This window comes from Taeniopygia guttata, chromosome 1, assembly GCF_048771995.1.
Source record: "Taeniopygia guttata chromosome 1, bTaeGut7.mat, whole genome shotgun sequence".
NCBI classification, from domain to species: Eukaryota; Metazoa; Chordata; class Aves; order Passeriformes; family Estrildidae; genus Taeniopygia; species Taeniopygia guttata.
Genome location: NC_133024.1, coordinates 82790841 through 82818474, shown reverse-complemented (window position 1 = coordinate 82818474; position 27634 = coordinate 82790841). Strand labels below are relative to the sequence as shown.

At 41.2% G+C, this 27634-nt stretch overlaps 2 protein-coding genes and 1 long non-coding RNA gene across 4 annotated transcripts in view; 2 read left to right on the top strand and 1 right to left on the bottom strand.

Annotated features, from left to right (window-relative positions):
• The first annotated feature begins 3552 nt into the window (after window positions 1-3552).
• On the top strand, window positions 3553-20269 carry RP2 (RP2 activator of ARL3 GTPase). Its single transcript, XM_002197733.7, has 5 exons — window positions 3553-3786; window positions 12647-13312; window positions 14949-15063; window positions 16257-16342; window positions 17734-20269. The coding sequence occupies exons 1-5, from the start codon at window positions 3649-3651 to the stop codon at window positions 17815-17817; spliced, it is 1089 nt and encodes a 362-aa protein (XP_002197769.3). The 5' UTR covers window positions 3553-3648; the 3' UTR covers window positions 17818-20269.
• LOC140684556 (uncharacterized) lies at window positions 19556-27242 on the bottom strand. The gene is made up of 2 exons (XR_012056956.1): window positions 27005-27242; window positions 19556-21997 (listed from the first exon to the last, which is right to left on the bottom strand). It is a non-coding gene; the product is annotated as an uncharacterized lncRNA (long non-coding RNA).
• JADE3 (jade family PHD finger 3) overlaps window positions 27239-27634 on the top strand; it is a 64047-nt gene continuing 63651 nt past the window's right edge. Inside the window, exon 1 of one of the 2 annotated variants that reach the window (XM_072932081.1) lies at window positions 27239-27584. The gene's annotated coding sequence lies outside the window, so the exon portion shown is untranslated. The remainder of the gene's footprint in view (window positions 27585-27634) is intronic. The other variant, XM_030277507.4, reaches the window with a different exon arrangement.

Below are 27634 nucleotides of genomic sequence, written 5' to 3'. Positions count from 1 at the left end.
AGGAAAAAAAAAAAAAAAGAAAAAAAGGGAAAAAAGTATATGAGACTGAAAGGCACAGATGTCTGATTGAAATGGTTGTTTTACACATTTGTCTGTTTTCCAACACAGTTTACCAAGTCTGTGCAAATATTTGTGCTGTCCCACTGCATAGGTGGTTGGGGATTTAAATAAGCTGCTGGAGGCAAGGGATGCTTTCTGTGGCAGTTCTGTCTTAAAAATGTGTATGAAAACATAGCCTCAGAGAGTGAGCCCAGCAGTAAAGTATCCTTCCCTTCCTTTCTGTTGAATACTATGTAAGGAATTGAATACTGTGGAAGGATTCATCTGTAATTCACAGTTTTGTATGAGTATAGGTTAATCTAATCTTAACTAGGAATTATTTCCAAACCTTTATATCAATTTTAGATAAGTTTCTAGGATCCCAAACACAGGATTTATAATTTTTCCTGATAGAAAACATGAAAAGAGCTTTTAGAGAGTAATAATATTTAAGCTCTTCTGTTTTCTTTATTTTCATGTCTTAGAAATTATATTTTCAAGGTTTTCTCTATAACCAACAGGATTAAAAACCTGCTTTAAAGAAAACACACTTCGATTTTTGTCATAAAGGTATGATTACAAGAGCTTTAAGAGAACACACAGAGAATATGATGAATCTCATGAGGAAGAAGACTGTGAGAGTTTGGCTTTTTGCATTTTGTCAGGTTTCCAACACTACCAAGACAAACAGATTCTAGCCCAAGATAGAAGTGCGGATGTTCACACAGTGAGCTCTTGCTTCCTTAGGATACCTGCTTAAGACCTGGGCAGGTTTCCAGATCCTGATGTTTACTGAGAACTCCTTCCCTGTGCTTTTGGGGCAATACTGAAGAGTGTCAAACAAAAGGAGGAAAGGGAATCAGAATCTTATCTTTGGGCATGCAAGCACTTTCAAGCATTGTGGGGATAAGAGCCAGTCCATACAGAGACACAGCCCATGCAGGTGCTTTGCCCATCTGCCTGAGAATGGCATCACTGCCCCCCTGGGAAGGACAGCAGAGATCTGAAAGCCTCCTTGTGAGGCTGCATGTGCCCAGAATTCATTGATAGAGCAAGTCTCTTTCACCAAATACCTTAGAATATAACCTTTATAAAGAAAATGTTTTATATTTCAGTTACCTAGAATACCACTCTTGGAGACCACAAAACTCTGTATTAGACTGTAATTAGATATATTTCACAACACCCCCATGAGGTGAATCACTGATTACAGCAGTTTTTTGAAATTAAGGTGAGTGTAGTCATGGTTGGCAGTGACTATGATACTATTGCAATCTTGTATTACTACAATTCAGGCTCTGATTGTATCAAATCTCAGAAGCCAAGAGGGTTGGGTCTGGCTGGCAGATGAATAGAGAATGAAGAACTGAAATACTCATTTGCGATTTCTTAAGAAGTTATGTGCTTATAAATCACAAGTCACATTAATTTGCTCAGGAATAAATACTCTGGGGCTTTGGTGTCAGGAGACACCCTAGAGCTTGAGAGGTTGTGTTATGCCAGAGAAATAAAACCTATGGCTTCTCCTGATCAGCTATAGTCATACAAAAATCCTGTGTTTTCATGGGACTGATAATTTTGCAGGACAAGTATGGTATTTTAGTTTTTAACAAAAAAGCTTTTTATTCCTTCTATTTATTTTTTTTTTAATGGATGCACAGAAAGAGGAGCCTGGTTGCAGAACTTTGCTACTCTGTATGAAATACACAGGGGTGTTGGAGGACTCTTAGACTTCCAGAGAGTGAGCGAGAAGAGGTGAGGGTGTATCAGACTCCTGCATTTGCAAACAGTCTCAGACCGTCCTAGCTGGACACACTTTGTGTAATGGTTTGAGACAAAACTTGGGAGGAAAGAGCTGGTGCACAGAGGATTAGATGAAGATCAGCAAACTAGTGCTCAAGAAACCCAGGAAAATGGCTCATAGAGCAAATCTACTTTTCAACTGAGATGTAAAGCTGTGCTTGGTGGTGTTGAGGGTAGCTATTGACTTGTACTGTAGCTTCAAAAGCTCAGAGCAGGCTTCACTACTGCCCAGGTGTATGGTTTTGAAGCACTGATGATGCCAAAAAGGGTGTCAGTCACCCCTCCTCTTTAGCAACCATTTATGAGCAATTACTTCCACTTCCTCCTTTCTGCTGTTCTCGGGGCCCTGAGCTGGACAAGCCTTTCAACCTGCACAACTGGCACAGCACTGCTCTGCTACATTTCCTGGTTCTCATCTCTTCTATTCCTACAGCAGGAATGTCATCCTCTGCTTAACACAAAATGGCTCAGAAGTTTTGTTAGTGGGTATGGACCATGTGTAGGTGACCAGGTGCTGGCAGCACGGGTGGTCTCTGTGAGGAAAAAGGGCTGTCCCATGCTGGACACAGCCACCTCCAGACAGCTCCAACAGATCCACCATGGGGAATGGCTGAGCCCCAAAAGTAACACCAGCACCCCTGGGGAAACATATTTAAGGAAGGGCAACACCACTATGTACCAGTGAGAGAGAGAGAGGAGGGAAAAGAAAAAAGTGGGGGAATACCATTGTGAACATCAAGGTCAAAAAACGGAGGGGATGGAGGTGCTGCAGGTGCTGGAGCAAGAATTTCCCTGTAGCCCATGTAAAAGACCACAGCGGGTGCAGTGTGGCCCATGAGGTAACCCACAATAGAGCCGGTGGATACTTTCTGAAGAAACCGGAACAAAACATCAGAGACAATTTTGAAGAGAAAATCTCGGGAAAAATGTTTTTGACTGGTCAGACAGTCTGATAAAAAGAGTGTGAGTTTTTCCTCTGGGGAGAAAAACCCAAAAACAACAACAACAACACAAACAACCGCAGAAAAACAACAGCTAAAGAAAACCAAGCCAAACAACAAACTCACAAACGACAACCCAACATAGGAAGCCCGACTATTTGCAAAAGGAGGCACAAAGCAGCAGAACGCTGTGGGTTCTCATGCCGCCGCTTGCTGCCTCTGCTGCTCTGAAACACTTGCAAGAAGCCGGGTTTTCTGGGGCAGCGCTGCCGGGGAAGGGAGCACGGCGGTGGCACGCGTCCCGAGGGGACCGCGCCGGTGTATCCATAGGAAAAGGACGTGATGCAGGATTAGCCGGTTTGTATTTACACCCCGTACAGGGCGTTTTGCCTCCGACTTCCACAGCTGAACCCGCACATGGCTCCGGGCGGGGCACAGGTTTCACCTCGGTAGAGCGCTGGGTTCACGGGCAGCCACCGCCTCTTCCGAGCCGCTCCCGCGGGACGGGCGGGAGGGAACCCTCCCCGGGGCGGGGGAGCGATGCCGATCCCTGACAAACCGCTTTGACAAACCGCGGGACAAACCGCGGGACAAACCGACTGTCCCGCTTGTCCCCGGCCCCTCGGCCCCGCGGCGGCGCCTCGCCCGCTGTCAGGCACCGCCCCGTCCAGGCGCCTCCGCCGGCCGGAGGCGATGGCTGGAGCGGGACGGGGCGGGGAAGGGGAAGGGAAAGGCGGGGGGAAATGTCGCGGTCGCTACGGGAGACGGGAGAAAACCGGAAGCCGGCGGGGCGGGGCGGCGCGGCGCTGGCGAGCCCTTCCCCGCCGCCAGCCTCTCCCCGCCGGGCGGCGGCGGCAGCAGCGCCATGGGGTGTTTCTTCTCCCGCCGCAGGAAGCCGGCCCAGGGCGGCCAGCTGCCGCTGCAGCAGCCAGCGGGAGCCGGGCAGGACGCGGGCACCGGCGAGCAGAAGGCGCCGCAGTACAGCTGGGACCTGCGAGCCAAGGTACCGCCCCGGCGGCTGCCGCGGGCTGGGGCTGGGGCTATCGCTATCGCCTCTCTCAGTGGGCAGCATCTCGCTCTCTCCTGCCGTCCGGGCTCTGCGGCGGGGTATGTGCTCCGGCAGGGAGCACGCCTTCCCCGTCCCGCTGTTACGGCTCGGTCCGTGCGGTTCAGTGCGTTTATTTGAACAATTAAAAAGTGTTTAGCCTAAGGATTTTACCAGGCAGTCTCAAATTGTGTAAGCGGAGAGGGCGGCGCTGGATGCCGCGGGTGCGGGCGGTGCGAGCATCGGTCCCCGGTGCGGGGCTGCTCCGGAGGGGGCTGGCACTGCCTCCCGCTGGGACAGCGCCCGGTGGGCAGGCAGCTTGGCTGTGACAGTCGCCACGGGTGTCTGCCTGCCGTCGGGATTCCTGATACAGCAACAGTCCCCTGGGTGCGTGCTTCACTCGAGAAAACCGGGATTAATGGCTGGGGAGCTGCTGGTGCCCGGGCGAATCCCTGCACCTGGCAGGGAGGGCAGGCATAAAACTCGTGCCGTGTGTCCTGACTGTCTGTATTGATTCTTCCTGCTTCGCTGTTTGCGCTGCTGGTTTGGTTGGTTGGGTTTTTTTAAGTCTTTGGGGTTTTTTTTTTTTTGTTTGTTTGTTTGGGGTTTTTTTTGTGTGTGGGTTTTTTTTTTTGGGGGGTATTTTTTTGGTTTTTTTTTTTTTTTTGGTTGGTTGGGGTTTTTTTTGGTTTTGGGTGTTTTTTTTGGTGGTTTTTTTGGTGGGTTTTTTTTTTTTTTTTTTTTTTTTTTGAGGAAGTAGAACTAGCTTATTAGCCCCTAAAAAGACAGAGGAAGTCAAATCCGTCCCGTGCTGTTTCCAGAGCTCCCGGAGACAGTCACGAAGACTCAAGCGGGAAAGCATTTAAATGCTGGATAAAATGTATTTCATCCTAGCCTCATTTCAAGTTTCTCTTCCTAAATATATAATGACATTGTAGCCCTACTAGGCCTCTCTTCCTCTCCTCTCCGGCTACCTTCGGGTGGGGGAGGCAGAAACTGGGCAGGCGAAAAGCTTAATTAATGTGATTTCAACAAATAAAATCCTCAAACCTTTAGGCCATATTTTACAAGTATGGAAAAGAAAATGTGTGAACTTATTTGAATGTTTAGCTTGCTTGTTTTTTAAACTTGGCCAGGTGCTCTAGGGTGTCCCTTAAGTCTTCCAAGTAGATTAAGACAAGCTTAGATGGAGATGAGCTAGAGAGTGTGCGTGTGGCCTGGAGGAATTGGTTCCTTGAGGATAAAGATGACGAATCTGTGTTGGGTTTACTGCTTTGACTGGATAGCAGATATTTAGGGAGCAGACAGAGAAAGAGAGGATAACAGCCTGTCACTTGTATGGAGACTACTCTCACAGTTGGAGGGGCTGTAGTGAAGCCAAATTTTAGTGAGAGAACAAAACTATATCTAGAAGTAAATTACCAAATCAGCCTTTGGAATACTATTTTTTAATTTTAGAGCAAATTTACCGGCTAAAGCTCAACAGAATTTTTACCCCATCTACTTATATACAGCTAACTTTGAAAACTAAAAGAAGGAAAGTCAGGATATATAAAGGCTTGATTCAGAGAATAGCCGGCCTTGTTGCTAAGGAAATGTTTGTTGTTAACTTGCTGGAAGTAGGCTCAAGCTAACATATGAGACTGTTACAGCACCAACAATCTATCTTTGTGGAGTAAAAAAACCACGGTCATGTATTGCATGTAAAACTTCCTCTTTTTCTGTAAAAGACTCTTAGAAACCAGAAGAATCAGTGAGTTTGGGCTGTGCTAGTGAACTGTAAACCATCAAATTAGCTACTTAGTGTTATACTGGACAGCCTAAAAATGGCTGTTTAATGTCCAAGTTAATTTCCCTTGCTCTTTGCATCCTTATTTTTCATTGGGCTTTTTAGATGTAAGAGTAATACATTAAACTAGGAAAGCACCCAGAGTCGCCTTATCTTAGGTGGAGGAGTACTGAGCACTTGGTGCACTAAACTTGTTGATCCCAGTTTGTATTAGGTGACACGCTGTCAGTGTTAATGTAGTAGCTTTAAATGTTGTGTGTGAAACCTTGTCCTGTTGTCTATTTCTTTCTCATTTCTGATGCTTCACATATACTTATTTATTTCACAAGTTTGTGTTTGTACACAAAGTTAAATTTAAGTCAGTTGGAAAACTTGTGGCATCAGGACTCCTTTTTGTTCATCAAGTGCATTGAATTGTATTCTAAACGCTGAAAACCTCAATTCTGTCAACAGATGTGCTAGGTTTTCTTTTGATGTTTATTTCCACTGTTTGGGTTGGGGATGTGTTTCTGATTTTAGGCTCTCCTACTCAGTGATGCAGTTGTGGTTATATAGTTCAGTTTCACAGGCAGCTTTGGCAATTGTCTGTAGTTTTTGTAAACTATGCTCTGTATGTTCTTACAGGTGTCTTGCTGCTCAGCCACTCCAGCTGTCTTCCTGTAAACTAATGCCATCCTGACATGGCAGAAAAATGTAGGCACACTTGTGTGCATATTTGTATGATTAGGGATGTGTAGCGGGGGGAACCTGAGGGGTTCCTCTAACAAAACTACTTCTGCTGCTTCTGAAGGACATCATTGCTAGTTGAGCCTATTTTAATCATGTTTTGATGGCAAAAAAAATGATTAGTTTTGATACTGTCTGCTAGTGTAGCTCTAGACAAAGAGTAATATGATGATATTACAGTGACCATGTAACTTGTGTAATAGTCCCAAAAATAGACCATGTGATAAAAAATTCTAAATAGAAAATATTATAAGATGCTGATAGCTAAAGTGAAATTAAGGAAAGTATATGAATTTGAGGAACCTTTTCAGATTTCTGTGTGACTTTATTAAGTGAGGAGAGAAGTTTTAAGGTATACAAAATTTAATAAAATTTAGATTACATTGTAAATCTGCTGGAGTCTGTAATGCTTACTCAGCCGCAGGTTCAGAGAACTGTGTGAAGAGTACTTATGGTGCAGTAGAAGAAACAAAGGATCAGATTATCTTGAAAACAGAAAGGAAAAGGATGAGTATTCAGTTTATTGCTGCTCTGGGATTCTCAGTCCATGAGTGTAAGTCTAGCACAGTTTATTCCAGAGTCTGTTAGTACTGTGTTGCATCCTGAGGACTTATTATTAGTGTCTCTTGATGTCTTTGGGCTGTCATGAGAGTCTCTTTCTGACCAAGTTTGGGAGAGGAACTTGGTGATGCTCAGCCCTTCCCAGCCTTCTTCAGCTAGCTTTGCACCTGGGTTGTTTTCCTTTCCCACTGTATGACTAACAGCAGTAACTGAATGTGGGTATGTACACACAGGAACTGGGGCTTTTATGTCTTGTGATGGCAGATACACTCATGACCTCCACAGGAGAAGAAACACAAATAGCTGCATCATCTTTTTTGCTTTAGTCTCATATTCAAAGAAGTAGGATTAGATTAATTATGATTATAGTGGCATTCAGAGCTTAGAGGAACTTTCCTTCTCGGATTATTTTTTTAACTTTTAGGAGGAACAAGTAAAGTTTTGTTTTTTGTCAACTGACTTACAACTTAACTGGTTCAGTTGATAGGAAACATGCAACTATCATTGTTATTGTGCTGTGTAGCTGTATTTAAACAGTTAAAAAACCTCAAGAGGTTTACCTTTTTGCCTAAATCATAGTCTTTTGTTAGTTACTTTATGTTTGAGGGTTTTTCATGAATGTTTCTTGTGTATCTTGAATTGTCTACATCTTGTTTAGGTAGCCATTTTGTGCTTTATTTTTGAATATTATTAACTTTTTTTCTCTAAACAATTAATTATTTTGTCCTTAAAACCAATGTATCTCCTTTATGCTTCCTGGTGCACCAGAACTATTGCTGTATTTCTCAAAATGTGGTCAGATCAACTAAGAAACAGTCAGAAGGCTCCTATTAAGCAGTATTTCTAGTTAGATCAAATACAGGCCAGTGGTAGCTTCCTCTCTTCTTTCACTTTTTCTGTATGCAATATTTGGCAGTGGTTTGCTGAATGTGAATGACCGGGTTATGATGTTATGGGCATTATGGAAAAGCATGAAGATTCCCAAGAATAGAATGAAATGTTCAGACTGTTGTATTGGCCACTTCTAAAGTCACTGTGTGCAGGAGATGCTCCAAAAAAACTGTTTGCTAGAGACAGGAACCTGCATTACATTTTCCACCTTTTCTTGTTGTGCAAGAGTCTTGAAATCTGCCAGTGGGTGAGTAACTTCAGCATGCAAACTCCAGAGGATGTTGCAACTCATTACTTGAGGGCACCAAACCCATGCAAGTATGAATATGCAGAAGTGTCTAGGCCTGGGAATGCCCTTTTATTTTTTATTTCCCTAAAGTTAATTCCCCTGCTGACAAAAATAGTGCTTAAAGCTTCTTAAGTTGATATGCCTACCCTATAGGTGCAGCTTTTAATGTCACTGGGTCAGCAGCCAATTTCTCTATGTCATCAGCTGTAAGTTAATTTCTGAACTGCCATCTATAGTGACTTAGAGAAATAGGGGATGATTTCTTGAGAATTATATTTAAAAGAGAAAACCTTAGTGTAAGTGGTTTAGAAATACTTTACAAACTGTTTGCTCAGCAGCCTAGACACAGATAACTAGAGGAGAACTGTAAGAATGTCAGTACCTTCTCATATTTATAGGGATGTATCTCTGTTGTCTGAAGCTCCTTCCCTGATGGATCCTGTGGAAAAGTCTTGCTAAGACATGAACTCATACCAGAAACACTTCAAGATGTTGGGATCCTTTATGATTCTAGGTACAGTTACCATTAAAAGCTGTGAAGCTCTAGCACTTGCAAATCTTTTTCCAAATGGGAGCTGCCAGGTTTTGGTGCCAGTAAATTGGATAATGGTGGCTGAGGAGATGTATGTCATGTGCAGCTTTCACATAGCCTCTGACCTTCTTGCAAGACAAGTGTTTGCAGGAAGGAAAGCTACTTAATGTATCTTGCACTTGTAACAGGATGTCCTCGAGATGTAAGCAGCTACGACAAACTTGTTTGCCTTCATGTCTCTCCTTTTGTTTGTTCTTTAAAATCCTTGCTTCTTACAATTTATCCTCTAGCCCTTTGTAACAGATTTCTCACTATTGTAATTGCTAAGAACCAAAGATTGTACTTTTATGCCTGTTTTGAGAAGGAAAAATATTAACCCTGTAAGAAGGGCTGGCTTTTTCATCATCACATCTGGTTATGTTAGGTCATTCTATGGAGTAATGCCTGAACCTCTGCATAGCTACTTCAGTTAGAAGGTTTCAGCTCCTGAGCTGCGCCAATATCTATTAATATACGACTCTTACCTACTCTAAGAACTCTTTAAATTCAGCTGAAAACATTAAAAGTTACTGCTATGAATACTGTCACCTTTTGAACTTACAGCAGTCTGGGGAAAAAAAGGATGTTTAAAATAACCTGTTAAGGGCTGGAGAGTAGAGTGTCTGTCTGGGTGAGATGGGTGGATTTGGACAAAGTTTTTTGAAACTTTATCCAAATACAAAGGACAAGTAGATGAATGATGAATTATCAAATAGTTGAATTTTCCTGACCTGCCATGTGCTGAAGATTTTATAGCCAGCGGAAGACCAAATGAATGGGCAGAGAAATGTATATAGCCCTGGTTATGGTTATACAAGACTGCAGATGTTACTTTCTTCTGTTCCTTTTGGCTTTCCTAGCCTGCTTCTTTTTTTTTTTTTTTTTTTTTTTTTTTCCTGTATTGCCAAGACAGAGCTTAAGAAGCAGTTGCTGTTCACTGTCAGGGGACGGAAGGTGGTTGCAGTGATTTAATATTAACCTGTTGATGATACCAGAAGACTTCAGAGATGGTGAATGTGCACCAAGAAGGCCGATGGCATCCTGGCATCAAAAGTAGCGTAGCCAGCAGGACTAGAGCCGTGACCTGTACTTGGCAGTGTTGAGGTTTGTACCTCAAATCCTGTGTTCAGTTCTGAAGTCTTAACTTCAGGAAAAACACTGTAGTTCTGGAGCATGTCAGAGAAGGGCAATGGGGATGGTGAAGAGTCTGGAGCACAAGTCTAATGAGAAGCAGCTGAGGGAGCTGTGGCTATTGGAAGAAAAGGAGGCTCAGGGAAGACCTTATTGCCCTCTATTACCACCTGAAAGGAGGCTGTTGGAGGTCAGGGTTGGTCTCTTCTCCCAAGTACTGAGTGATAGGACAAGATGAAAAAGCCCCAAGTTGCTCCAGTGGAGGCTTAGATTGGACATTAGGAAAAAAAATTCTTCATGGAAAGAGTTGGAACAGGCATCCCAGGGAAGTGTTTGAGTCACCATCCCTGGAGGTATTTAAAAGATATGTAGATGTGGCAGGTGGGGATATGGTTTAGTGGTGGACTTGGCAGTGTCAGGTTAATGGTTGCACTTGATGGACTTAGAGGTCTTTTCCAATTTAAACAATTCTATAAGCATATAAGGAGCTGTTGGATGCATCCTCAAAGTCATGGTTCTGCCTTCAGGCCTGTTTCTCTGTCCAGGAAAAGTGAAATATTTATATCTGCTATAGTCTTATATCCGCTCCTCTCAGGGGCAATAACCCAGTGGGGGGAGAGAGTATCAAATCTATTTCATGCAGTCTCTCCAGTCTGTACTGCAGTGTTAATGAATACTAGTAGTCTTTAAAAGGATAACTGCAAAGCAAAATCAAAGGAAATGAGCAAATTCGTTGGCATGGTCAACAAATTGAGAAGTAAAAGCTGTATTAGTTCTGGAAAAAAGGTAAACAAAGAGGAGCTCTTGAATCTGATAATAAGCCAAACTTTTACCTTTAACTTGACTACTGTTCTTACTCAAAAACTCTCATTTGAAAATGTCTATAAGCTGTGAGTTTGCTGACTAACCAGTTTTTCACCTAGGCCTAAATAAAATTGAAGTTTCAGACATCCTTGCAAAGGCCACTGGGTAGGATGAACTAGTGCTGCTTCAGAGGCTTTGTAGAGCAGAGCAATTCAGAAAGACATGCTTAGTTCCAAGTTTCAAGAAAGCTCTAAATTCTGGAAACACTGAACTTCTCATTCCCAAGATAAGTAATTGTTCCTCTGTGCCTCTTTTGAAAGTGAGTCTGTCTCCCATGGTTATTAAGGGAAAAAAAAAAAGCAAACATCTGACATAGAGACATACACAAACATACATAAATGTTCTAGGAGAAGCCTGGGAAGAATATGTCCAAAAGCAATTTTAATATTTTTGTTCTCAAGTAAGAGAGAATATGAGGATAAATAACTTATATATGGAACAAATATGTAACATTACTTGAGAATAAAGACCTTGAAGAGTTTGAATCCAAAGCATACTGTGTGACTGAGTCTCCATGAGGTATCCCTTATCTTTTGAGTCTCCCAATTTTATTTGTAACACTTCCAGCAACATTTTCCTGGAGGAATACTAGTGATATGATTGAGGAGAGAATTCTAGGAAGCCATCTTCATTGTCTCAACTCGCATTTTATTTGGAAGATTCATCAGCTGCAAACCTCCTTTCCTGTCCGAAGGTCATATAAGTTGCATAGAACAAAATACATTTTATCAGCTGGCAGAGATTTTGAGCTTCCTTTGGCTGTTCCAGTCGAAAGCTACCTAGGTTTGATTTAATGAATGGCTGGTGCTAGCCTGTTCTGGTTTATGGTTTTTGTTGGTCTCTAAATATTGTGTCAATGTTACACATGCTAGGAAGAAGTTTTTTTAGGAATTGGACTACACCAAAACTGTGGTAATGCATGGTAACTGATTATGTTAGAGCAAAGTTTAGGAGCCTCAAGGCTGATAATCAGATAGCAGGTTGGTGAAGTGACCTTGTGCTAGTCATTCATTAGTACACTTCTAAGTGCTATTTTAATGAGCTTTCACAAGAGGGCAGAGTCGAATTTGCTCCAGAAATTGTAGATGGCTTGGGACTTAACTTATATCTAGAAAATAAGCCAGTTCAGATTCCTTTGGTTTGAGGACAGCATGGGCTGTATTATTCATGCTTTCCACCTGTATTGCATCCATCCCAGGTGCTTTATTGCATCCATACCAGGTGCTGGGTGGCTCGTGACTTGCTGCTCCCTAAGGGAGAGTCCCAGGGAAAGCCACAGCCTCCCTCAACTGTTCTGTCCCAGCCAGAGGAATGCTGGAGTGTGGAGGAGATCTGCAAACATGCCCCCTGTACCACCACTGCCAGTTTTTGCTTCTTGGACATAGTTAAAACAATCTCTTATGTATTGTTAGCACAAAAATCCTGTCATTGTTAGCATGAGGTAATGTTGTGGCACACATTAATGAGCTCTCTGTAGTTTGCAAACATAATAGAGAAGATACTATTTGACACCAATAAGGTTTCCTTGCAATGTGTCGAGGTAAAATGTAACCAAGAAAGCTACTCAAAAAGGAAATACTGTGTATCTCCGGCTTTATGAATCTGTAAGTATGTTGGACAATTTATTTATTACAGTTACTACTCTACCCAGAACCATCATCCTTGTTGAAACAGTTCAGAGTCTACAGTTGAAATTAGCTCCCCTTGCCTCTTTATTTATTAAAGGACAAACTGAGTTGCTTTTTTTTTTTATTCCCCTGGAGATTCTCAGAAGTGTAGCTTCACTTCTTAGCTGTATCTCAATACTGTGTATTCCAGTAGTTTAGCTGAAAGAGTTGCTTCTGATCTTTCATCACTTATTGAAGACCCTTGTGGCAGTTTATCCTGTACAATTCAGTGGTACTTCAATCAGTGCGAGTCAATGGGCATTTAATATTATAATATTCTCTGCATTTGAAGACTTTAACCTTTTTTTTTTATTTTATTCCTCCTTCAGATTGACCCCAAAGATTACACTTTTTCCGGACTGAAGAATGAAACTGTGGGTCGACTGCCTGGAAAAGTAGCAGGGCAACAATTTGTCATTCAGGACTGTGAAAACTGTAAAATCTACATATTTGACCATTCTGCTACAATCACGATTGATGACTGTGTAAATTGCCAAATCTTTTTAGGACCAATAAAAGGCAGCGTGTTTTTCCGTGACTGCAAAGATTGTAAATGTGTGGTTGCCTGCCAACAGTTCCGCACGCGGGACTGCAGAAAGCTGGAGGTGTTCTTGTGCTGTGCCACCCAGCCCATTATTGAGTCCTCCACGGGTATGAAATTTGGATGTTTCCAGTACTATTATCCTGAGCTTGCTTTACAATTTAAAGATGCTGGTCTGAGTATCTTCAATAACACGTGGAGCAACATCCATGACTTTACCCCTGTGTCTGGGGAAAATAACTGGGGCCTTTTGCCTGAAACTGCTGTAGTCCAAGATTATGTTCCTCTGCCCAGCTCTGAGGAGCTGAAAACTGTCAGGGTTTCTACTGATGCTACAAAGAGCATAATACCCATAACTCGAGGACGGAGACAGAAAAACAGCGATGAATCGTGTTTGGCCGTGTTTTTTGCTGGTGACTACACAACTGCAAATGCCAGGAAGTTAATTGATGAGGTAAGCAACCTTTGTCTTCATTCAGGTTTTTCAGTTCCTAATTCAGCGTTCCTGTGGACAGCCTCTGATTCTCCCTGAAGGGAGAATATAGAGGCTCTGTTTGTCTACTGACCATACTGATCAACTGCATTGTTTAAAGCAAAGTAAGAGACTGAATCTCATTTGGTCAGTCAATTCTTTACACTTGACATCCTGTGTGTGGCACATCTATGCTCTAACACTTCTGGTTTACTTTTCCATCATGGCACAGCAAAGTGATGCTCTGAAGGAAATGTGTAGTTGATTTGATAAACTTGGTCAAATATAGAGTAAGTGATTGGCAGTGCTTGTGAGAGAGATGTAACCAATTAACTTGTTAGCTTGTCCTAGAAGTCTCAGCTAACAAAAGTCTGTCCTGAAAGTTTTTCCATTACTAACAGAGAGTCTTAAGAAAAAAGTGTTAAAATGTACCCCCCATGTCATCCAGTGTTGGTGTTGGAACTTTTTTTCTGAAAGGGGCAGTGAGTGTTTGTCATGGCTGGTCAGCTGTTTTCAATGACTTAAATAGCTTTTTTATTGGTCTTTCCCCCCCGCCCCCCCCCCCCCCCCCGCAACCCCCCCCCCAGCCGTGAGACAGCAACTGAGTTTGTACTTTCCTGGGGCTAAAACCTGGGAGCAGCTGGCTGCTTTCACCATCCTGAAGTGCCAAGGATGTCACAGAGCAGGGCCAGTGACCCAGTAACTGTGGGCTACAGCATCTGAGAGTGGTATCTGCAAAAGCTGCTGATCACAGTGTTGTATGATCAACTAAACATCTGATGGAGCTCTTTTCCTTGGGTTTTTATCTGCAAGGAAAGAAAGCTGTAGGATGTCTCCTTGCCTCCTCACTGCCCAGCTGGACTTTTATCGGTCTGAGCTACTGAGTTACCTGAGTGAAGGCAGATAATGATACTTTCGGGTGATTTCTTTTCTGACAAAGGAACAGTTACAGGATGAGAGTAATAGATGTGTTCTCCTCTGTTAGTAGTTATTTAGAAGTTAGAGTTAAGAAGATGCTAAAGGACTAGTTAGTGAGTTTCTGTGGAAATCTTAACTGCTCTGTAGATTAATGGATGTTTTGGAAGTAAAAATGTATTTGTTCCTTTCCCACATGCTTTTAGTTTCATATTAGATTTGGAGTAAAAATGAGGGGGTGGGATGTGTATATGTGTTTTCAAACGTTGTTAACTCTTGTTCCAAAACTGAAAACTTGGCAGTGGATTGATGAGAATTTGAGCTAATGCTTGACTGAACTATTGCAGACTAAAGAGAACTGACTGCTTGTTTCCAGATGCTGAATGACTTTAACTCCATTAGTTTCTACTTGTGAGGGATTGTGGGGGAAAAACACATAACCCCGGACCCTAATATATAACACAAAAACATTCACATTTATTCCTCTAGGTTCACTAGGGCAGAGGAGAAAATCTGGATGAATGGAATGAAAATAAACAGAAGTGTAGAAAAAGCAAATTATCTCTGAAAAGAGCAAAAAGAGTCCCTTTGCTCTGAGACTTAATATGTATGGGAAAAATGGTCTATTACAGTATAATCTGGATACTCAAGTTGAACTCTGCCTTAGAAGCATGTTTAACATGAATTCTTCCTCTGTTAACAGATGACTAGCAAAGGCTTTCAGCTGGTACAGACTAAAGAAGTTTTAATGAAGGCAGAGGATGCTCACAGAGTTTTCCAGCAGAGTGCATTAGAATTCATTCCACTGCTGGAAAAAGGTTTGTGTATTCTTTCTCCTCTTGTTATAGAAATCTGTCACTAGGGAGTTCTGGAGAAGAAAGAGGCATGAAGGACAATTTTTTATTTCAAGTATTTTTTGCATACTGCAAAACCGGTTGAGATGAGTTTTGGAAGCCTCAGTGAGGCCCTAAACCAGCCAAAACTCCTGAAGGCATCAAAAATGAGTTATTTCACATATATTTTGTGTTTCTGTTTCCCCCCTAGTGGTCCAACTGCATAGCTCAGGAGCAGTGGCACATGCAGAACTGCCTGGAATGGTCAAAAAAAGCTCATGCTTTTAGATTATTTCTGACTTATCCCAGTGATAGCTCAACCACTGAGCTGTTCAGTGTTTCCTTATAAATTGTTTAAGCAAATCGGTATAGGTGTACATAAAGCAGATAAGTGTTTAAAATTATTCTTGATAACTGGTGTACCGTCAAGAGTATTTCAGAAGTCTTTCTATTGATATGACTGCAGTTGAGTGTTGTCTCTTTTTTTCAGAAGTACTGATGTCTTGTTTTCTGTTACATGCTAAAGCTCACTGCACATTCCCAAACTTAGTAGCAACAAGCAGGTTTTTTCATGGCGACATGAGAGGTCTGTAATGCTCATTGCAAGAATAGGACAAGTCATTGTAAGATGATAGTCCAGCTTATGGGCTATATTACAGTCATGAGGGAAGAAATACCATGTTCAGAATGAAACCAGAGAAAGCAGATCTGCAAATAGGGGGTGAGAACAAGTCTAAAAATTGGGCAATTCACTATCTTGGGACTGAAGCAAAAGTGCTTGAATGACTCAGTCCCACTCCAGATGTCTGTGAAATGGCTCACTATTTGAGCAGCATAGTCTGACTCACTTCCATGATGCCTTGCACTCCTTAGCATTTTTGTGCTATTGCTGCCTTTCAAGAAGTAAAGCTGGAACCCTGCCCAAATATCTTTAAAAAAAAAAAAAAAAAAAAAAAAAGAAAAAGAAAAAAAAAAAGGCATGGAATTGCACATAACATGGTACCTTTTTTTTGTAACATGCTTAAGTCTTTTTAATATTCTATTTGCCACTATGGGCTGCTCAAGCAAAAAAATAAAATGCTTGTTGCAAGCTTCACAATTCCCTATGGGTTGAGAAATCTACTGTTTCAATGCCAAGCTTAAAAGTATTATTGATTTTAGACTAAACTATTTTCTAGGTCCAGTGATTGCTTTGGAGTTCAACGGAGATGGTGCTGTGGAACAATGTCAAAGCACTGTAAATGAAGTTTTTAGTGGGACCAAGGTAAGCTGGTGTATTGCTTTGTTCTCAGAAAATATTACAGAATGTCTGAGCTATTTAATGGTCAAGATATAGTGCTGACATACTACACATATTTTTAGGTTCATGGGTAGTAAAATTGGAATATCCTTTTGTTGTTGTTTTGGTTTTTGTACCCAAAACATTAGTTACTTTTTGCTGACAAGAAAATTGTCCTAGGAAAGAGAGTTCTGAATCCCCAAATCCACTGAAGAATATAAGATTTCCACTTAAAACTTTTTTCCCATAACACAAAATCAAGTCCTATAATTGTAGTATAAAAAAGTTCCACTTCAAGTCTTGGATTTAGTCACTTAACTTTGTCCTGTCTATTAAACCACAACAAAGATAATATGATGAGATTTCAACTTTTTTCCATGTTTGCTTTTGCTGTGTAGGATGCCACAGAATGTCCTTCACAGAGTGTTCTTTTTTCTTCTGTCAGCTTCTTTCACTTTAGCTTCCTTACACCACACCTTCTCTTTCCTTGCTGTTTGATTTCTCTAAATGGCAATGGTTTTGAGAATGTTTATGGAAACATTTAGAGCACTCCTGATAACAGGAGAGTGACAAACCCTTTGTTTTCGGGCAGCTGTTCAAAGATGACTAGAATGTCTTTGAGACATAGCATCCATGCAGCTCCTTGCTGTCTTTCAGTTCCTTTCAAAATACTTGGAACTAGGCTGCCCAGTTTCTGGAAAAGAGTCATCTTGTAATAAGTAATCCCATTTAATTTTTTGATTGAGGCTATTGCTTGCATGTTGAGATGGGTGAACAGCCACAATGTCCTCAGTTTACTCTCAACTGTTTGGATACTACCTAAGACTATTATTGCTGATCTGCTGAAAGCTTTCAAAGGTGACTGTCCTGGAGCTTGGACTTTAACTTACATTGATAAATTTTGAAAAATGCAAAAGTAATTGAAGTTACCTTTTAAAAAATAGTCATCTTCTGGAGAAGATATGAAGATTTTTTAGGGTAATATAGTACAAGCAAGTCTTTCTTACAAACTCTCCCTTTCTGTAAAGGAAAGTAGTAGTCTAAGGATTTTGTGTATATATTTTTTCCCCACTCTCCTGGAGAGAGTTGACTTTACCAATCAAAATATATCTAAATAGACACTAACTGAAGCTGTGACCCCTGAATAATGAAGCCCCAAGCTCCTGATCCTGAAGGCAAGGTTTAATGCAGCCAGCATGTGTGCTAGGAAATGGTGACAATAACAAATGGTGGATGCATCAGGGCTGAGAGATGCAGTGAGAACCAACAGAGTTGTGTCTCTCATGAAATGCAAAACTAAAAATAAGCATTACTGGTTCCAGTTGAGCACGACTACTTTTACTGATGCATAACTGTTTTTTTGTTTAACAAAACAGGTTTTTGTGTCGGAAAGCAAAGCATCAGCATCTCAAGATGTAGACAATTTCTACAATTTTGCTGACATGCAGATGGGAATGTGAAGTTTAGCATGAAGGTGCTCACGTATCATTTGTCTTAGCACTTGGATGTCACTTGGCTTCAATATCACAGTACTTTTGTCATTTAGTTTTGTATTTCTCATATATCCCTTTTATAATGCCACTGGTGGTTTTCAATACCGTATTATCTCAACTGGAGTAAACTGCATAGATAGCCATGTGCATTGTGTTTGAAACTTAAGTTTAACTTCAAAAACAATTGAGCTTTTCTACTAATTTTTTACAGTGATTTCTAAAAATCTATTGACACTTTAATGTTTCTTGACAACATCTAATGATTATACATATTTTAAAAGTGCAATGCTGATCCAATTTCGATGCAATAGTAATTGTTATCTTTCACTCAGATGCATTGTTTAGAAAGTGTATTTATGTGAAATTTGCCCTTCAAAATTTTCCCACATGCAAATTTGTCTTCACTGGGGGTCCAGGAAGGAAGCTGTCGTTGAGTTTTTCTGAAAGCTTAGTCTGAAATGAATTGTACTTGTAGCATGCTTTCAAAAGCAGTTTGTGACTTTGGCTTACTCTGCTTCAGCATGCTTTTTGAATAAATTTGTTTACAGCAGCATTTGTGGTGAGAGTTGTCACAACAGCATTCTGGTAAGTGAGCACTTCCAGGCTTTTCTGCTTTGAGGTGAATCCTGAGCATGAGTGCTCTGCTGAAGCTACTCTTAAGGTCTGCTCAGGTTCTTTGGCAATACATCTGCCTCTGGCATTGCCAGCTCACACATGGGATATATTTGAGGTTTCTTTGCCCTTGAGCAATAAAGCTCTGGCATATTATTGTTTGCTAGAAGGGACATAGCCAGAAGTCAGGGAAGGACTCTGATGGCATTAAAAACCCCTTCTTCCTTGCTAAACCCCAGGAGAAAGCTTTTACATGCAGAAGTAATATAGAAAGTGCTGTAAAGTGCTAGACACTGCCATAGGATTTATTTTGTATTAATTCTAAAGACAGATGGAAGGAGTGTTTTGTAAGATGAATCTGAATAGTGTTCAGTAATAATGCTTATTGCTAAATATGCATATTATAATGCATATCTATATGGATATTAAATACATGATTGATTTATTTTTGCATGTTACGTCCTGATTTTTCTACATGAACTTAAAGCTTCAGTCCAGGTTTATAAGCCCTCTGTAATACTTGAAACAATTGTGCATGCAGACACACAAATCCAAATTTCATAATTAAAACATGGGTTGCCAGCTTGCATAGCCTTTACAGTTCATTGAAAGGGCTGTGTTGAGGTGCTAATGCAATTTCCTCATTATGGTCATCTATCAAAAGGGAAGATCTTGCAAATTTTAACTTAAGATGAGTCTTTGAGTCTTGACTCATCAGTTTCACAGCTCTGGAGCTCCAAAGTGGGTGGCTAAAGACACATCTCTAATTTTTTTTTAATTAGCACATTAAAGAATCTCTTCAGAAATTCATAGTTCTGTAATGACCAAAAGAGGTTCTGAATTGTCATTTTGTTGCTACTGAGCAAATGCTTGCGTTTAGTTTAAGCACAAGCATATGTCCTTAGGACCTCTTGTTACAGTTATGCATAGATTAAATAAGGAAGAATATCTTCTGAATAAACAAAACCATTGGTGTACTGGAGGTAAGAAAGTTGCATCTTCTTTGAGATGTTTTTATTTAACAAAGTTAAGCCACCACCAGAACTCAACTGGTATCAGAAATTACCAGTTACTTGCACTTAGCTAGCCAGGATTTTTTTTTTTTTTTTTTTTTTTTATTGGTAAGTGTGAGTTGAGGCTGTAAAAAGAACTAAAAACTTTATCTTACTCTCTAAAGTACTAGCACAACTAATCAGCCAACATTTACAGGAAATAATCTAGACATGTACAGTAAATGTATTATTTTGGTATGGACAGTACTTTGAAATTGTATAATGTACTTCAGAGCTGTCATTGTGTGATTTCTATCAGCAGTACATATACCAGACTGTCTTGGTCTCTAAATTCTACATATATTTCCAAAGTTACATGCTGACACATGATTATGTGTATGTTTATAGCTTATTTTTTGTATCATCAACCTGCTCTGGAAACAAAGTGCTAAATGGACTTTTGTGACTCCTTTTGCTGGAGGACGGGACTTGAAACAGTGGAATAACTTTTCTACATGCTGGGAAAGAGCAGTGGTGATTTTTTTTTTTTTTTTTTTTAACATGAATGGTCTATTTACTGGCTTCAAGAATTTTTAATAAAAAATCCCTAAATAATGAAGGAGTTTCTCAATCCAATGATTGATTTCCATTTCTTGCTAACAGGTGTTAAGAACACTTCTAGCTTAAGAGTCTGGAATTCTTTGCATTACAGAATGGTACATGTTTAATGTATTCTTTGTATATTTCATGTGTAGCTTTTAATGTAATTTGTATTACACTGTGAATGTGATTAATAAACATTTGAAATATTTGAACTCTGGATTCTGAAGACTTTTTAAAATTATGGTATATTGAAAAACATAATTACATTATATTAGGTATAAAATCCGGAATATTAAACAGGGATATATCTTGAATTAGATACTCACAGATAATTGAAAATAAGCTTTAACTCTCTAGTAATTAATTCTCAGAAAAAGGTGATTTTTTTGGCATCAGGGATTTTTCCTCAGTCAAAGATTGTGGTGGTTATAGTAGTAAACTTGTTAATTTAGAAAGCAGGTCCATTTAATATCTAAAAATGAGTAAAACCCTTCTGAAAATAGGTAAATATTTAATACATTTTCAAATGTGGCTTTAAGCTGGTCAGAAATGTGACTCTTCCAAGCAGAGATGGTCTAGGGTAACTCTCACTAAGCATAAATGTTTGGAAAGAACATAAAGTACTGTATAAATACAATTTTCTTTTGAATATATTGAGTAAAATTGTGACACTTTAAAGTATCAAAGCTTTTGGTTTACCTTTAGCTATTATTGTACAAATTTACAGTTTAAAAACTATCTTGTTGCCCCAGTTGGATCCAAGTTGCTTAATAATCTGTTCTTTTATGTGTTTGAGTCATAGCAAAGCTACCCTTAAGTATTTTTATCATTTTTACCAATCACATCTTCAAATACAAACATGAAGAAGTATCTGTGCCCCAGTTGCTAGAAGATTGCCCAATTTCTTTTATCACATTTAATATATATACATTTTTTGCATGACTTTAATCCACATACCAGGCTGCACTTACATAATTTGCACAAATTTTTTTTCAATTCCATGAAGCATACTTAACCTTTTATTACAAGATACTTGCTTAAGTCATTCTGACTAATAAGGGGGAAAAAAGTTTTACTGACTTAAGCATGAGTTAAACTCTGAAGCTGAATATTTTCCTATTTAAATGCTGGCTTTTAAGTATTTAGGTTTTATTAATACAGAATTCAGGGTTCTGCACAAATTTAAATCAGCATTGATAATATCTTCTAAAATAATAAAGTTCCTTGTTGACTCATTGGGACCTTTGTGCCATTTATTTTTTTGAATTAATGAGTAAGCCTCCTGAGTCCACAAGGGTGATATACATCTTTGGAGGTCTGCAGGAACAGCTCTTCCAAGGCATGTTTAAATCTGATCTAAACCATGTAAACTCTAGTCCAACAGTTTCAGAAGCTATGAACAAGTGCCAATTGCAAGTATTGTCTCTAGCAGCCATGGATTTGAGTGGGATGGTGCAACTGGCTGTAGCACTTCCTGAAGCTGTGTGCTGTAGTACTGCATTTTGCTGCAGTATATGTTGGAAGGCAGCTAGCTCTGCGAGTCCACCCTGTCCCCTGGACATTGATTGCAGAGTTTGCAGTAGAGCTATAGTAATTTGCTGAGGACAACAATTTCTGAAAAGTAATCATTTGCTGTATTGCCATCTTGGAGGTTTTTCTTAAACTTGTCTAGTCTAAGCTGTCTCTCAATACAACCATCTACATATGGCAAAACCTTGCAAACATCAAACCTGCTAGAAACAACATGTGCAGGAGGATTAACTGAATGCCTGGGAGTCATGGAGCATTAACAGTCCAGACATTAATATCTTGGTGTCCTGTTTGATAGAAAAACTCTTTTTACTGCTTTCATCTCTTCAGAGTGCCTGGTTGCCATAAGACTGTTGCTGGTAATGTCTGTGGTCAGAGTCTTCCTGAAGCACACGTAGTCATCACTGCTTCTGAGTAAGAGAGAAAAAAAGGAGGAGGAAGTGAGAGAAGCTTTTAAAAAAGCTCTGAAGTTTTCTGAATGCAAAAAGAAAAATGTGCAACTGCTCATTCATTTTTTTTTTTTTTGATGCATTTAGTGATAATCCCCAGCTATTACAATTTCATAGCCAGGATATCTTAGTATTTTCCCAGAATGTATATTAAGCAATGTGGCCAGCATCTGTCAAGTACAAGTCATCCTCCTTCCAATTGCTCAAGGCCTTGAAATATCCAGTGCTGCAAGGGTCTAGGTGATCTTTCAAATAAGTGAGAATTTTGCTTGTATCCTTTTGCTAAAAAAGATGTAGATAGTTTGTCCTTCAAACAACAGATAAAGTTCATAGATAGGAAATTACAGTGATGTAAAAGGCTCTTGAACAATGTTTAAATGAATGTTTGTCTGATGTTCCCAAACTGCAAAGGCTGAAAGCAATGTGCTATTATAAGTTCTACCCAAATGATGAGGCTAAATCTAAGGCAAAGCACCTCTGCAGTACTGGGAGCTCAAAGGACTGTGTGTCTAAATGACACAGTGTCTAAAAGCTCTCTGTTTTTCCAACTTGATTTTAACGCAAGTATTGTGGTAGTGAAGTCACAGTTCATAGAGTCATGTGAGAATCTACATTTTTAATTTTAGGAACCTTTTGTCATAGGGAAGAAAACTTGGAAAGCTTGGGTTTGTTTCTTTATTTTGGTTTGTCTTTTTTTTTTTTTTTTTTTTTTCCTGTTTAAGCCATTAAACTCATGTGTCTCAAAAATTTTAAAAAAAAAATCAAACCTTCTGGGGGATATGGAAAGGTGGGATGACCACAGAGCTGTGATTTCTGAGCACTGAAGAGAGCTGCAGCCCTACTCTCCCCTACTTACATGGATGCTGTCTGCTGTGGTGAGATTTCCCCCAAACTGATGTACATCACCAGAGAGGCAGCTAACTTTTCAGGTCTTTTTCCTCACTAATAAAGCAGAAAATGTATTCTTTGATTCTTTTTTTGTTAGGTACTTACTTCTATGTATTTAAGGTACAGAACTATAATACTAATCGGTTTTGAAAGCTACTGGCAGCCCTCTCCATTCTATGCTACTGTCTTAGAAGGAGAAAGATAAATCAAAGATCTCCCTAAGCACAGAACTTTGAACTTGTCAGATCCTGGGAAGTGAAGCTGGCACATTTTGCTCTTAAGAGAGTAAATGGTTCATGATTGTGAAAGTACTATTTTTTTTTTGTCTGAATGTGCTGATCTTTTTATGAAGGGAGATCTTCCCCACATTTCTGAAGTCCCTCCACAAAAAAACCCAACACTTCAGGGGCCTTTTTTTACAGGGTCCTGGAGATAAAATGGAAGGGCTGTACTATGACCTGAGGGCATCTTTTGATAGCTGCCCCAACAAGTGCTAAAGGATTGGATTCAGTGTTTAAAGACTATCTTTTGAAGTTCTGAGTGTTCTTTGCTTCTATTTCTACTAGTGAGCATTAGAAACATTTTTAGTCACAAGGGTTTAGAGATGGCTAGTCATCCTTATTTGAAATTCTGCTTTGCATTTTTTTACACAGAAGAATGGAAGTTTCTCTGTAGTCGTAATTAATGCTTGCATTTGCAGGTGCATGTTTGTGCTTTATGGTAACAGTTCAATGATTTTGCTCACTGTGAAAGGAAAATAAGGAAGTTAAGCTTTTCTGTCTCTTGCCAGTCAATGCTTGCTCTGGTTTCAAGGACAGTGTATCAAGTTTTCCTCAATGGTATCTGCTCTGCTGATGAAGGGAGTTTTATGCAGCATCTATGCATTTAAAAGTGGTATAGCAGCCTTTGGTATCTGTGTATTTCTTTTATCAGAGACAACTAGAATCGCTAGCTATGGAGGCTTCTATGTGCAGGCTGGGAATGCCACAAAGACTTGGAGGTAAGGGGTTTGAATTAACTTTCCAGGTCTTTCCAATGCTTATTTCCACCGACTAGTCCTCTGTGACATGCTTATCTTTTTCTTCACTGGCATCTGATCAGCAATAGTGGATACAGTATAAAAAAATACTTCTTGTTGCTGTTGTTCAAATTTACTGGAGTACTTCTAGGTATTGCAGTTAGAGGTGCTTCTTTTGTGGCTCAGATCCATGGTAAACTCTATGTGGCCACCTCCTCAAACATTAAATTCTACTTCAGTGTAACTTTCTTAATATCCTAATATACCACAGGCAGATTTTGTACAGCTGAGCTAGGACTTGGTTCAACTTGGGTATGGTATATGTGCATACATTATTTTACCCTGATCATACCTCTTCTAGTTTCCAGATCATTCTTCCTTTGGGAAGACTTCCTGTTTGTGCTACATTTTATAAATATGTTAACATCTGGCTTTGTAAATTCCTTATATTCTCTAGGTGGATAAGTTCATCTAAAGTTCATCCTTTCATGAGCAAATGTAGAAACTGTGTTGTTGCATACATCTTCAAAAAGAACAAAAGTGTACCATCTGCTTCCTATTTATTAATCTTGCTTGGTGTTCCTATAGAAATACACAGTGAATGTAAAACATTTATTGAAACTTGTAGCCCCACAGAATTTCTGATACTAGTTTTCCTATGTCACTTATCTTTTTGGCTATGAGCCCACCATGTACAGCTATGGATTTACTATAGAATTAGAAGGTTGGATGTCATTTTCTCTTGACATGTGATAACCAGTGTAGGGAGGTGTGTGTGATTCCAGACGTGGGAAATTAAGATAGCTGCTAAACACCTTTCCTGGGTTGGGCTGCATCTGCTTCTGCTGTGGTCACTCATATATAAAGTAATCTGGCAGGAAACTTCTTGTAAGGATGTTTCCTTCACTGATGGGAATATACATTCTTTATTGTCCTTCAGAATGAGGGATACTTTAAACATTGTGTGTGTGTGTGTGTGTGTGTGTGTGTGTGTGTGTGTGTGTGTGTTATGAGTTTATTCTACTAAGCAGGTTTCATAGACACACAAAAAATAGAAATTGTTCTGAAATTCTAATGAAGATATTGGTACTTGAAAATAGTTTTTGTTTAGTTTAACTCAATCAGACTTTACTTATTTTATGACAAGAAAACAGGTCTTTAGTACATGAACTTTGTTTTATCATTCTGAATTCCCTTCATTTGGGTCTCCAAATCTCTTGTCTTAAATTCAATATTGCTTGTCCTGCTACCTGCTTCACCTGGTTTGATATAAAGGATTCCACATGTGGCAGTGGTAGGGACACATTCTTGGTGTTTTACTCGATATTGTGGTTTTTTGAAGCTGCTTAGAGTGCTTTTCTGGCAGGTAAATGAACTGAAGGCAAATTAGGTGATTGCTGGTGTGTGAAGGAAGTCATACGTTTCAGCATTGCTGTTTAGTTGTGTCTAACTGCATTTGTAGAAAGCTTGCCTCATATTATACTCAAGAATATGAACCAGTTATTCCAAAGAAAAAAGACTATATTTTTTCATTTTGAAGCAGGTAGTAGATGCATGGAAATTCTTGCCAGCAGTGATTTACAGTCAGAAGCATACAAGAATTCAGTGAGAGCTGACTTGGACACATACTTGAAGTGATTTGTTGAGGGTTATTAAACAGACGCTCCACATACTGCTTGGGAAATGTGATTAAATACTTGGAGAGTACTCAGGGGAAGTATCTTACTGTGGATGCCCACACGGGCCAAGAGGAAGTCAGTGCGAAGTGCCCATGACTTGGTAGAGCAGGCGGGAAGCTAGGCTGATCTAGATGGAACATTTGGTTGAAACAGTGCCTCCTTTCTTATGATCTGTTTCTCTTCATCTTTCTGCTGCTGTCAGAAAACATTGTAGAAATGCAGCTCAGGCATGCCAAACTATCCTTTCCATGCTTGCTGCTTATCTCCTCCTTTTTGTCCTTTGTACTCCTTATTATAATCTTGCTATTTCTTCTCTGTGTCTGGCCTTAAGAGAAGGCCTGTACCCCAGATCTGAGTTCCTAGGATCCATTTCTTTCTCTGCCGAGTTTCCACAGCCCTTCCACGCCTCAGTTACTGTGTGCATGGAGAAACAGGGCTGCAGCAGCCGAAGGATGATCTCCAGCTAAGACTCTTTGCAGCAGTCCTTCTGGTAAGGAAGGCAAAAGGGGTTTCCAGAGGGTTTGACGCAAGCGATACTTGATAATAGCAGTATGGGAAATGAGTGTGGGTGGGGGGTGTAACAATGGAGGAGGTTTGCTGAATTTTTGCCACTGTTTCCTTTATTCTGATGCTTCCTACAGTGCTTTCTATCTAATGTTGTTTCAATGTCATGGGCTGAATGATTAACACTGCTGGCTAAAAGCTGCCTTAAGGTAAAGTTTACGCTCGTTATTTTACAAATTGTGCCACTGAGGCAATATGTTCTCAGTTTAATGCTGGACTGGGCTGAGATGGATGAACTGTGCCCTCAGAAGCTGCTGGAAGGTAAAAGGGATGTGGTGAGGTGCCACCTCTGTCACTGCCACCAGCTGCCCAGTCCAAAGCTGAGTCTCGGTAGCCAGTGGCTTCAGGGATGCAGACCAGGCATTGCCCCTTGGCTCATCTTCTGAACTGGCAAAGGGGAGAGTAACACAAGAGTGGTGGGAGCCAGCTCCTGTCTCTCACCTGGTTTCAGGTATGGCTCTCTTCCCCCAGCCCCTGACACCCACTAGAAGGGCTGAGAACTGTGACCTTCCCTTCCAGCCCCTTCACAGAATCACAGAATGAATTAGGTTGGAAAGACCCCTGGGAGCATCAAGTCCAATCCACGACCAAACCCACGGTAACTAGACCATGACACTGGGTGCCACATCCAGTCTTTTCTTCAACATCTCCAGGGACAGTGAGTGCACTACCTCCCTGGGCAGCCCATTCCAGTATCTAATCGCCCTTCCTATGGAAAAAAATCCTTCCTCTCGTCCGACCTAAACCTCCCGTCATAGTTTTAGACTAAGACCTCTTGTTGCTGTCGCTGGTTGCCTGGGAGAAGAGGTCGACCCCCACCTGGCTACAGTATCCTTTCGTGGTGGTAGAAAGTGATAAGATCACCCCTGAGCCTCCTCTTCTCCAGGCTGAACAACCCCAGCTCCCTCAGCCGTTCCTCGCAGGACATGCGCTCCACACCTTCACCAGACACGCTGCACACGCTGCCCTCCTTCCTTCCCTGCCGTCCGCTTCCCGCTCGCTCTTGGGGCGGGGGGCGGCTCTGCCGGCGCAGCTGGCAGGAAGGCCCGGCGCGGGCAGGGAGGGAAGGGGAAGAGGCGGGGCCTGGAGCCCAGCAGTGTCAATAATACAATAGGGCTCTTGTGCGGCTGCCACCGCCGGAGGAGGAGCGGGCCGGGCTGCGGGCGCGCCGAGCAGCCGGCACGCAGGGCGGGAGCCGCCGCCGGCCGCGGGCCCGGGCGGGCGGGGCGATGCGCGCCGGCGCGGGACGGCAGCAGCAGCACCCGCAGCACCCGCAGCAGGAGCCGCCGCCGCGGCGGGAGCGCCAGCCCTGACGGCCGCGGCCGCCCACGGCAGCGAGCAGGGCAGGAGGAGGAGGAGGAGGAGGCGGCGGCGCGCCGGGCCGGGCCGGCGGCGGGAGGTGAGCGCGGCCCGGGCTGCCCGCATGGAGGCGGGGCGGGGGGCGGGAGC